The sequence below is a fragment of the Rutidosis leptorrhynchoides genome, chromosome 5, assembly GCF_046630445.1.
Source record: "Rutidosis leptorrhynchoides isolate AG116_Rl617_1_P2 chromosome 5, CSIRO_AGI_Rlap_v1, whole genome shotgun sequence".
In the NCBI taxonomy this organism is placed as follows: Eukaryota; Viridiplantae; Streptophyta; class Magnoliopsida; order Asterales; family Asteraceae; genus Rutidosis; species Rutidosis leptorrhynchoides.
In genome coordinates, this window is record NC_092337.1 from 315,941,280 (window position 1) to 315,953,690 (window position 12,411).

General features: G+C 32.5%; 1 protein-coding gene across 1 annotated transcript in view; it reads right to left on the bottom strand.

The window, feature by feature from the left end:
- Positions 1-2,627: 2,627 nt before the first annotated feature.
- Positions 2,628-12,411, bottom strand: part of LOC139849504 (uncharacterized) — a 32,977-nt gene continuing 23,193 nt past the window's right edge. The window contains exon 4 of the mRNA XM_071839155.1: positions 2,628-2,640. Within this exon, the coding sequence (XP_071695256.1) occupies positions 2,628-2,640 (13 nt within the window). The remainder of the gene's footprint in view (positions 2,641-12,411) is intronic.

Sequence of the window (12,411 nt, forward strand, 5' to 3'; positions counted from 1 at the left end):
TTAGATGATAAAGACTCAAGCTTTATGTTCAAGTTTGCTCCTTTATCACATTTAGATGAAAAGACTCAAACTTTATGTTCATATATCATATTTATGCATCTTTAGCACATGTAAGTGTTAAAGACTTGATTTTTATCACCATAAAAATCATAAAAAGGTTACATGTAGATGAAAGCTACAACCTTTTACAACCAAAGTGCTAAAGATTGCATCTTTCTTCCATTTACAAAACAATAACAAGTTTGTCATGGATCTTTAAGCTAGAATCTTAGATCTTCATGTTATAAGAGACCATAAGCTAAAAATCTTGGATCTATCAAGGATTCATGAGATCAAAAGCTATAAAGCTTAGATCTAAACAAGATGCATTAGACCATAAGCTATAAAGCTTAGATCTAACAAAGATTCATGAGATCATAAGTTATAAAACTTAGATCTAACAAAGATTCATGAGACCATAAGATAGAAAGCTTAGATCTTAGATGATGATGAATATGAAATCAAAAAGTAATAGATAAAGTGATGATAAGCATGAAAAAGAAAGAAAACTTACAAGCTTTTCAAGAAATTGAAAAGTAATGAAACTAGAGCTAAAACTTCCTTAAAGCAAAATTCAAAACTTGAAAAATGATGAAGATAATGATGAATGAGATGTTGGCCGAATATTCTAGAGGATATATGGTGGATTTGGTGTGGTGGTGAATGGACAAGAATGTTGGAAATCGAGTACTAATGTAGTGGTAACTTTTGCTTTTTGGTTGGTTTATGCTTAAAAGGCCTAATTTTAATGGGTTAGCCATGTTCCATCTAGTCCACTAATTTGTTTAGGTTGGGCCATAAAATAAATAATACTTTTAGTCCAAATAAAATTCTAAGTCCAAGTAGTGAGCTAGTGTGCACAAGTAATTAATTGTATTCTATAAAAATAATAATTAATAAATAATTATTACTGATAAATAATAATAATAATAATAATAATAATAATAATAATAATAATAATAATATTTCAATCATTATTAAATTAAAATGTAAGTCATTCAATATTTAAGTCCTTCCGGCTAGTGACGCTAATGGTCGAATTCGTTCGGAAATAAATTAAAGTAGGCTATTCGTGTTAATACGCGTTTCCGAGATATCGTGAATTATTTCTAAATACGTCGTAACTTCAGGAAATAGTCAAGATGGCAAAAGCATATACGCACATAAAATATACAACACATTTAAGAATGCAAGTCGAAAAAGTCAGGTCGTTACATTACCTACCCCTTAAAGAAAATCTCGTCCCGAGATTTTAGCCTGATGTCGATGGTGGCATCATGAAAAGATGAGGGTATTCCTGCTTCATCTAATCCTCTCATTCCCACGTGAATTCTGGTCCTCTATGAGCGTTCCAGTGAATTAACGATTGGAATGTTGCTCTGCTTCAAACGTTTGACTTCGTGATCCATAATCTCTACAGGTTCTTCGATAAAGTGCAGCTGGTCGTCGATTTGTATATCCTCTAGAGGGATGGTGAGATCTTCTTCAGCTAAACATTTCTTCAGATTTGACACGTGGAAAGTGTCATGTACTCCGGTAAGCTGTTGTGGCAGATCCAACCGATAGGCCACCGGTCCAATTCGTTCCGTTATCTCGAATGGACCCACGTATCTCGGGTTCAGCTTCCCTTTCTTACCAAACCGTATTGTGCCTTTCCAATGTGATACCTTCAGCATTACCTTGTCACCGACTGCAAACTCCAACAGTTTCCTTCTATTATCGGCGTAACTCTTCTGACGACTTTTGGCCTTTTTCAATCTGTCCTTGATCTGAATGATTTTCTCGGTAGTTTCGTGAATGATTTCCGGACCAGTGATCTATCTATCTCCCAGCTCGTTCCAACAAATTGGAGATCTACACTTCCTTCCATAAAGTGCCTCAAATGGTGCAGCGTCGATGTTCGAATGACAACTGTTGTTGAAGGAAAATTCCGCAAGAGGTAGATATTTATCCCATCCATTCCTGAAATCAATCACACATGCGCGAAGCAGGTCTTCCAGAGTCTGAATGGTCCTCTCACTCTGACCATCCGTTTGCAGGTGATAGGCGGTACTCATATCCAGTCGTGTTCCCAGTGCCTCTTGCAATGATTGCCAGAATCTAAACGTGAAACAACTATCTCGATCTGAGATGATGGACACTAAAACTCCATGTCTCGATACAATCTCCTTCAAAAATAACTGAGCTAACTTCTCTAGATTGTCGGTTTTATTCATTGGTAGAAAGTGTGCGGATTTCGTGAGACGGTCAACGATAACCCAAATCGTATCATAACCGTTCACGGTCTTTGGCAACTTTGTGATGAAATCCATGGTAATGCACTCTCACTTCAACTCGAGAATCTCTTGTTGTTGCGGCAATCCTGATGGCTTCTGATGCTCGGCCTTGACTTTGGAAAAAGTCAAGCACTTTCCAACATACGTAGCAATGTCAGCTTTCATGTTAGGCCACCAGTAACTTTCTTTGAGGTTGTGACGACCCGCCAAGTACCCTTACCGGCTCCGTTACTTGGTCCCACAGCTTGATCATTACTCTAAATGAATTTAATAAATAACATTGCATTCTTTATTTAAAAAAAAAATGATTTCCTATAAAGGAAACCTGTAATAAATGTATGTTTAGAAAAACCAACATAAGTTAATAAAAAAAGTTGACCAAAACCATGTCAACAAACACCCAAAATTTAATGTAATAAAATAGAATGCAAGTTTAAATGTTTAACAAAATATGCCAAAACATATGCATACCCTCTAAGCACAGCGGAAGACGAAAGCAATCAAGTACCTGAGAAACACATGCGAGTAAACTGTCAACAAAAATGTTGAGTGAATTATAGGTTTAAATAACGTGTAAGGTTTAGACTACAAGATTTCAAATGTTAGAAAATATAAAAACATTATTCATTAACCCGTGAGCGACCTGGTAACCACTTAACAATTTATTACCCTTAACATATACCAATATATACTGAACAGGTGTATCTTCCAAAAATACGAAGTACTTATACATTCCGATTATAAATTGCTAGCGCGACTAGCACGAAATGGGGTTGTCAAGACCGATAGATCTATCCATAGGATTCGCGTTCACCAGTAGAAACCAGTGATTACAATTACCAGATTAGGGAATATTTTCATTCAACTCACAATGAATAATTTAAATTAATTTTCACCTGTGTCTAAAATGTAAAACAAAAGTGGCATGTAATCTCATCCCAAAAATACTTTAAAATAGTATGAAAAATGGGAATATAACTCACCTTAAGCAAATGTAGCAAAAAGGAAACATGTATGCGAACAACAAAGGTAAATGATCAAGAATGATCACAACTCAGACCTAAAAATAAAGCAGGTCGATATAAATAACTAACTTAGGTAAGGTCTTAGTATGTTAATCATAGTACTAATTGTAGTAAAGCAAAGAACATCAATCAGTGTGATTCGGTATGATCAGGACAACGTATAACGCGTACTTTCTATTTTTAGAAAGTTTCTATTTTTTGAAGTTTTCATTTTTGGAAAGTTTCTACTTTGGGAAAGTTTCTATAATTAGAAAGTTTCCTCCTTTAGAAAGTTTCCTTATTTAGATTGTTCCCTTATTTCGAAAAGTCAACAAAAATCAACTGAAAGTCAAAGTCAACCAAAGGTCAAAGTCAACTCAAAAGTCAACTCAAGTCAACCTTGGTCAAACTTAGTCAAACGTGAAGTTTAAAGTGTAAATCGTATTAATAATAATAATAATATAAGTTATAATATTATTTTAAATAATATTTGTATAAACTAGTCATATCATAAGTTTAATTAAATTTAATTGAATTATAAACTTAATATAAGTTTAAATGATATAATAGATATAACATAAGTATTTAATTAATTAATTAAACATTAGTCATATCACAAGTATTATTAATTAATAACGAATTATTAATCATACTATAAGTATCTTAAATCAATTATGAAATGTTACACATATCATAAGTATTTTATTATAATTATTAAACCATAAGTATTTAATAATTGATATGTATCATAAATAATTAATAACTAAGTCTTATAATAAATAAATAAATAATTAATCCTTATTATAAGTCTTGATATAATAATATTATAGCAAAAGTTTTATACTTAACATAAGTCTTCCATTAATAATAATTTTATTATTAAATCATAAGTTTAATTATAGGAATAATTAAATCATAATATAAATATTAAATGATATAATAAATATATATCATAAGTATTAATTAATAATAATTACTTTTATAACTTAAGTAATTTGATAATAATGAAAATCATTATATATATAACCCAAGTTCAATTTCATAACATAAGTTTCATTAAAACTTCATCGAGTCATATATTGAGCCTCGGGTGTCGGTTTTTGATGAGTCTTATATATCCTCGTCTAACAAACCATCCCAAAAGCTTAGGATGCTCAAGAACATCCCAATTCAGTTCTAAAATTCGTGATGAACAGCCATATACCAAGCATCACTTTAATCCGATTCAAAACTTGTTTTAATCATTCCGGGTGATCCGTAGCTCGGATTTTGATGACCCGAACATGAAAGTTCATCCAATCATCAATCTTAACCCAATGGTACACCCCAAAATCTCATATTATGATTCCAAAGTCGGACCAAAACCTGGTTTCAAAAGTTATTCATTTCAATCTTTACAAAACCTTAAATCAAGCATAGATTTTGATCCGTAACTCGAAACGAGACGGATCTAAAGCCTAAAAGTATGCACTCAATGAGAGGAACTCATTGAGACTCTTTAATTAACCAAAAAAATGAGCCAAATACACTAATTATATCAATAAAGCTATTGTCCCAAATTTGATCAACCGAAATCATAAACAATTAAGCATTTCTAAGCATAATAACAACAATACAACAACATACAAAATCAGTAAAAATAGTTGAAAATGAAAAAGCTAGGGTTTATTTTTATACCCTAATCAAAGAACAAGTAATATGGACGCGTAGAGCTTGAAATGAAGAATCCGTTTATGCTAAAAACCCTAAATCTTCAAGGTAGAAATCAAAAGATGATGATGATGGTGTGTGGTATAGGCGACGGCCAAGGGTGTGATGGCCCGTTGAAAGGACCCGTCCTAATTTACCTGGACGAAGTCATCAACATTTGGTCCCATTGCGATGATCGGCTCCAAGTAATGTCCTTATATTGAGCAAATGCACAGCGGAAGACTTAATTCGTACCTGAGAATAAACATGCTTTAAAGTGTCAACTAAAAGGTTGGTGAGTTCATAGGTTTATGATAACAATCATTTCAATATGTTAATAGACCACAAGATTTCATAATCATAAACATAATACACTCGCAAGTGTATGTAAAGCATTCTAAGTGGTTGAGCACTTGGTAACCATACTTAACATTTAATCAACGTCGCATATTCACTTTATTATGAAATCTCACTACACCGTACCAAGTGTAGTCACCAAAACGAAGTACTGTGCAACCGTTGAATACTGGTCGTCCAGTCCGGTTGGGGTTGTCAGGCCCGATAGATCTATCAACAGGATTCACGTTTACAATACTCATGTAAATAGTAGTTACCAAGCTACAGGGAAATATGCCAGTGGTATAACTCAACGTAGAATATATTTTTAAGTACTTGTGTCTATTTTGTAAACATTTATAAAAGCAGCGCATGTATTCTCAGCCCAAAAATATATACTGCAAAAGCAATTAAAAAGGGAGCAAATGAAACTCACTTTTGCCTTGAAGGTATTTAATTCGACTTGGTCTCCGATAGATATCACGAACCTAACCATATATATAATATATCAACATATTTTCTTTTTAAGTAATCGTTACACACACACACACACACACACACACATATATATATATATATATATATATATATATATATATATATATATATATATATATATATATATATATATATATATATATATATATATATATATATATATATATATATATATATATATATATATATATATATATATATACTTTTAATACTTTTAATATTTTCTTAGTCCGTAGTTAGCAGTCCGATGTTAGTGGTCCACAATTAGTTGATTAAATAAAATAAATAAAGTCCCCATCATATTCGTATTGATCAGAATTAATCTCGACCCATGGTACCATGTTGTCAAATGACGTGTTACGTACATAAAGTACCGTGTTGTCAAATGACGTGTTGCGTACAATCATGAGGTCTTATGATTAATCTTCTCGTGTTGTTTACGGGTGGTCCTGAAATATATAAAATCAAATCATAAGTAATTATATATAAAATATCATATTAATTAGAAAAGATATGATTAATTTACTTTTTCTCCAAATATTTTCGTAGCTAAACTAGCTTCGGATACCCAATCTTGTTTTAGTCGTAGTTTCTTCATTACAACTCCGTTTTTGTTGGTTCAACTTGCCACTTCCTTGGATCGAGTCAAATTTTAAGAATATGAACTGAAAATACCTTAGTTTGTATTCGAAATCATAGGTTATAGGTCAAAATTTGGTGAAACTTATGAAAGTGATCATTTTCCATCATAAAAACAACATTTAATGATCATTTTTCTAAAAATACTTACACTTTGAGTTAAACCATGAAATTTTTATGTGTTAACATATTCATAAGAAATATCATTTTTCCAGAACATGAACTTCCAATTCAAAGTTCAAGATGGTTTTTAATTATCCAACCCAAAACAGCCACCGGTTGCACTCCGACGACGTAGATTCAGTTTTTAAGATGTTCTTTGTAAAACCAAGTTATATCTTGTTAGGTTAGCATATCATTATGATATATTACAGGTCTTTAAGTTTTTTAAAAGTCAAGTTAGAAGGATCTATTTAGTTTGCGAACAAGTTTGAAATCATTCAAACTATGTTCTTGTTGTTAAATTTTATACCACAAAATAAGATAGCTATATGAATATGAATTGAATAAGATTATGAACAAGGTTACTACCTCAAGTTACTTGGACAAAGTTACTGCAAAATATAAGAAATAATCTTGGAATCAAAGAGTGGTGGAGTTAGATCAAAAGGTTGGAAGTAAACTTCTTCAAATGGGTGGTTATTTTGATATGTTCTTGAAAGAGTTTTCTTATGGTGTTTAAGGCTTGTAATTGAAGCTAAATGATGGGGAAAATGCTTGGAGATGATCAAGTATAAAGTTAGGAGTATTTTGAGAGAGAAATGAGGGTGTAGTTATGAGAAAATGGAGTGAAGAAATAGTGTTCATTTATAAAAACGTTTTTAGTTTATAAAGAAAGAAAAGGATTCCTAATTTTGTTTTCTTACTAATAATTCATACTACTTGACAAATTCTAGTTACCTCATATCTAGGGCAGTAATAATGTTGATTAGGATGTTGATTTGATGTGTATATACCAATAGTAAATACGTATAGAAGCTGGGTATGATACGGGTACATATAGCCTAGATATACGTATAGAAATCTTGAGGAAACGGAACGAGAATTCAAATATAGCTATCTTTTGTGAATATACTTATATTGTTTTATGTATTTAAGTCCTTAAAAGTGATTAAATACATTATATATATGATACATGTATAAGCATTATAGATTATAAGTATATATATCAAAGAATGTTACGTATAGTTATCGTTTTGAAAACTTAAGTTAGTAGTTTCAAAATATACTTATAACTCATTGTCATTAGTACACAATGAGATGTTAAACCATCCTTAGATCATGTTAAATATATATAAATATATATATATACACAAACATATAATTATCGTATGTTATATAGTTCGTGATATCATCGGTCATATTGGACGGTCAAACGTTGTGTAAAACTCTTTTCAAAAACACAAGTCTCAACAATTTAGATTGCTTATCATGTTGGTATGGTTTAATTTATGTAAATATTAATCTCATAAGTATAATTTGGTCGGAAAATTCCGGGTCATTACAGTACCTACCCGTTAAAGAAATTTCGTCTCCGAAATTTGATAGAGGTTGTTATGGATAACAATAAGAAGGTTTTCATGACAAATATAAGGTGATAATGGAGTTTTATCATCATTGAGTAATGTAGATAAAACGATTCGATTATGCGAAGAATATAAATGAGACTATCGTAAAAGAGTGAGATGAGTAAAATATATTCGTCTTAACCGATGACGTAGTTATGATTGATTTCCGGGATTTAAGGGATTTAAAGAGAATCTTACGTAATAAGATTTGGTTCTTTGGTGATTAAGGAAATCAGGATCTTCTTTGATTATATGCAATAATCTGTTTCGATTGCTCTGTCGGATATTTCACTATAAATTCACCCCTTCGTTTCCTTATTTTCCACAACTCACACCTTCTATTCTTTCTCCCTTGATTCTTACTTTAAAGCATTCATCAATATGCTCCATTCAGTCCTGATTCTTGATATACTCCTAACTTTTATAACTGTCATTCTTTTTTTTTCATCTACCACCAGAAGAATCTATTTACTTCTACTATACTCTTGTGTTTATAGTGTTTCTAATTCTCCCGTGTCTCTATATTGCTATCTGCATCGATATACACAGTTTGTAATTTCGAGGTTATTATCGAAGTTTATATTCTTCATTATTTTTCGGAGCTTCATGCTTTCGTTTTCTCTTCCCGACTTCGAGTCAAGCGAGTAATGGTCCGGAATTCGTAGATATGAAATTCAGAATGAACATAGCTAATGCTCTAAGAAGAAAATGGTAATAGAACGATTTTGATTTGTTAAATTACCAGAATACCCTGGAGAAGACCGAGTCATCCAGAAAAATATTCTCTTGATATGTTTAGAGATTAGATAGAATGTAAGAGTCATGTAAATGGCACATGATGACGGTACTGTGAATCATCATGCTTCATTAGAAACTCAGCATGACTTACTGTAATATAATGACATTGATCAAGTGTCATTATATTATACTAATCCATGCTTCAGTTCCCAACACTACTTCAAAACATTCATATTTTAAACTCGAAGGTTTCAGAATTTAGAAACTAACACAGTTTCTTTTATGTTGCAGATATTACGGAGAGATAAATGATCTCAGATAAGAATAGTTGTGAAAATATCGCCAGAAATATGGAGGATATTTATAATAGAACATACGAGAATATCTTAGAATTTCTAATATCAATGGATGATGAAGAAGATTTGTCTGTGAAGGTTTAGAATGAGAAATAAGATGTTTGCTAACAATTTCAGCAGGCACAGAATCATTTGGATTCTTTGAAGGCAAACTTATTCTTTGTGATTTGTCCACGGCTTTCTTCATAGTTTCACATAATCTGCTTTTCGGTACTAAATTTTCTATCGAGCGTTCCTAACACTCCTTTCTTTATCATCAAACTTTTGGCCATTAAGATCATCTACAACATGCTGCTTCGTCAGCATTTTCAAAGTTAACTGATCTGGGTCATCGGTTATCAAACCGAGGTAGTTTCAGGAGAATTGTGTTTTTAGAATGATTAATCGCTGATGGTAATATTGTGGAATATAAAAGGTTTCCCAGTAACAATAAAGAGTACGCATATATATCGCGGTTATAATAAAGTTGTTTCGGATGAAAAGTCGGAGTTGACTTGCTGGAGCTGTGACAAAATTAGCTACTTTGGAAAGGGATTGTAAAACGATCTTCGGTAATAACAATGTCAAAGGAACTAGAACAGATACGTGTCAAACGTTTACTCAGTTTTCGAGGGTTTTTCAGGTGCATAACTATATGCATCAATCTTTTCTTCCATAGATGAAGTGCGGTTGGTTTATCCTCTCGATTGAGGTGTTTTTAAGAATCATGATAGATTTGAACGCTGATTGTAATCGTCGAGATACAATGAGGTTTAAGATGAAATCAAGTGGCAATCTTGAAGAAATGTTTAGTTTTATATGTTATAATCAATATTTTAATTCATTTTAATTGTCCAATGTCATTAGTCCACAGTCGATAGTCCACAGTAACAGTCCAATAGTTCATATATAGTTTAATATATAATATACGAATTAATTAATACGTGTCGTGACTCGTATACCTCTCAGACTCGATCGCAACTCAAACTATATATATTATTGTAGAATCAACCTCAACCCTGTATAGAGAACTCGATCATTACTGCATATAGAGTGTCTATGGTGATTCCAAATAATATATATAGATGCGTTGATATGATATGTTAAAACATTATATACGTGTCCCGATATTTAAAGTGCGTAAAATAATTACAGAAATTAAATGACGATAAATAAAAGTGCGATAATTAAATTGCGATAAATAAACTGTGATAAATAAAATGTAATCAGTTAGCTAGGAACAGTTAGCTGGAACAGTTAGCGTGGATTCTTTACAAAATTTTTCATAGTTAATTTGTTTGTTTCTAACAGATTTTATTTTGTCATATGTTTTCTTCATATGCCACTTGTTGGATTCTGAGAAGTCAAAATCCAAATATGAAATTAAATGAAAATGGTTATTCTGCGGTGAACGGATATGTATATCGGTGTTGTAAGTAGGATAGTAAATGACTATTGAATCAGCTTCGACGAATGTACAATGTAACTTATTAAGATGAAATCTAATTATTCCTCGGGTATTACCTACCCGTTAAAAAAAAAAAAATTTCACCATTAATATTTTGTTCAAAAGAACTTTTAATTACATTCTTTATGAAAACATATATACATATATATTTTCTTCAGATGAAATCATGAATTTAATGAGTTAATATGATATTAATCTCATTTGATTTTCGGTTTGAGCTAGAATAAGAAATCTATAAAACTTTTTGAGACCACATATTCTTCGCAGAATATCAATGAAGTTATGGATCAATGGTGCGTATGATGTTGATGTTTGTGGGATAGATCATGATGTCGAGATGTGTGATGCGGATGTTGTTTGTTAGTGGTGATGATGGTATTGTTGATGTTATTGATGGTGGTGCTGATTATGCTGCTGGTGTTTGCAACCTTCGCACCATATTCTCCAAAGCCGTCACGCGAGCGCGAAGTTCGTTAACTTCTGCTAGTACACCGGGATGATTGGCGGTTGGAGCGAGCGAAGGAACAAGATTTGTAATATGGGATAGTATATAATCGTAACGAGATACTCTAGAAATGAGAGATAAAATAGTGTTTCGAATAGGTTCGCCGGTAAGTGCTTCAGGTTCATCGCCAAGAGGGCAATTTGGTGGATGGAATGGATCACCTTCTTCTTGTCTCCAATGATTTAGTATATTACGAACCCATCCCCAATTCATCCAGAATAGATGATGGGAAATTGGTTGATCCATTCCGGTGACGCTGCTTTCGGAGCCCGAATGGAAATCCATATCGGCATAACTGTCGGAATCTGAAGAATTCGAACTAGATGCGGAATCCATCTTGTATAATGGGGAAATGAATTTTTGGTATGGAATAGATTATAGGAGTTAGATTTGGTACTCTTCAATACATAATTTACATATGTATATATAATACCAAAATCCCGTAAATTACGGAAAATCTTTGAAAAGATATCAGTCAAAGTTTGCAATAACAGATATGCTAAGATAAGAATTCGTCTATACACTATCAATGCAGTAAATGCAGTAAAATGTGTCTAGACTTATGAATGATAAGCAGGTAATTTCCTAAGGATGATAAGCAGATGATTTCCGACTAGAAATGATAAGCAAAACTTTTGACATGTAGACACGGTCGAAGTCCAGACTCATTAATGCATCCTAACAACTACTAGTTAGACACACTAATGCAAGACCTGGTTCGCTACGACAACCGCTCTGATACCAACTGAAAGGACCCGTCCTAATTCACCTGGACGAAGTCATCAACATTTGGTCCCATTGCGATGATCGGCTCCAAGTAATGTCCTTATATTGAGCAAATGAACAGCGGAAGACTTAATTCGTACCTGAGAATAAACATGCTTTAAAGTGTCAACCAAAAGGTTGGTGAGTTCATAGGTTTATCATAACAATCATTTCAATATGTTAATAGACCACAAGATTTCATAATCATAAACATAATACACTCGCAAGTGTATGTAAAGCATTCTAAGTGGTTGAGCACTTGGTAACCATACTTAACATTTAATCAACGTCGCATATTCCCTTTATTATGAAATCTCACTACACCGTACCAAGTGTAGTCACCAAAATGAAGTACTGTGCAACCGTTGAATACTGGTCGTCCAGTCCGGTTGGGGTTGTCAGGCCCGATAGATCTATCAACAGGATTCGCGTTTACAATACCCATGTAAATAGTAGTTACCAAGCTACAGGGAAATATGCCAGTGGTACAACTCAATGTAGAATATATTTTTAAGTACTTGTGTCTATTTTGTAAACATTTATAAAAGCAG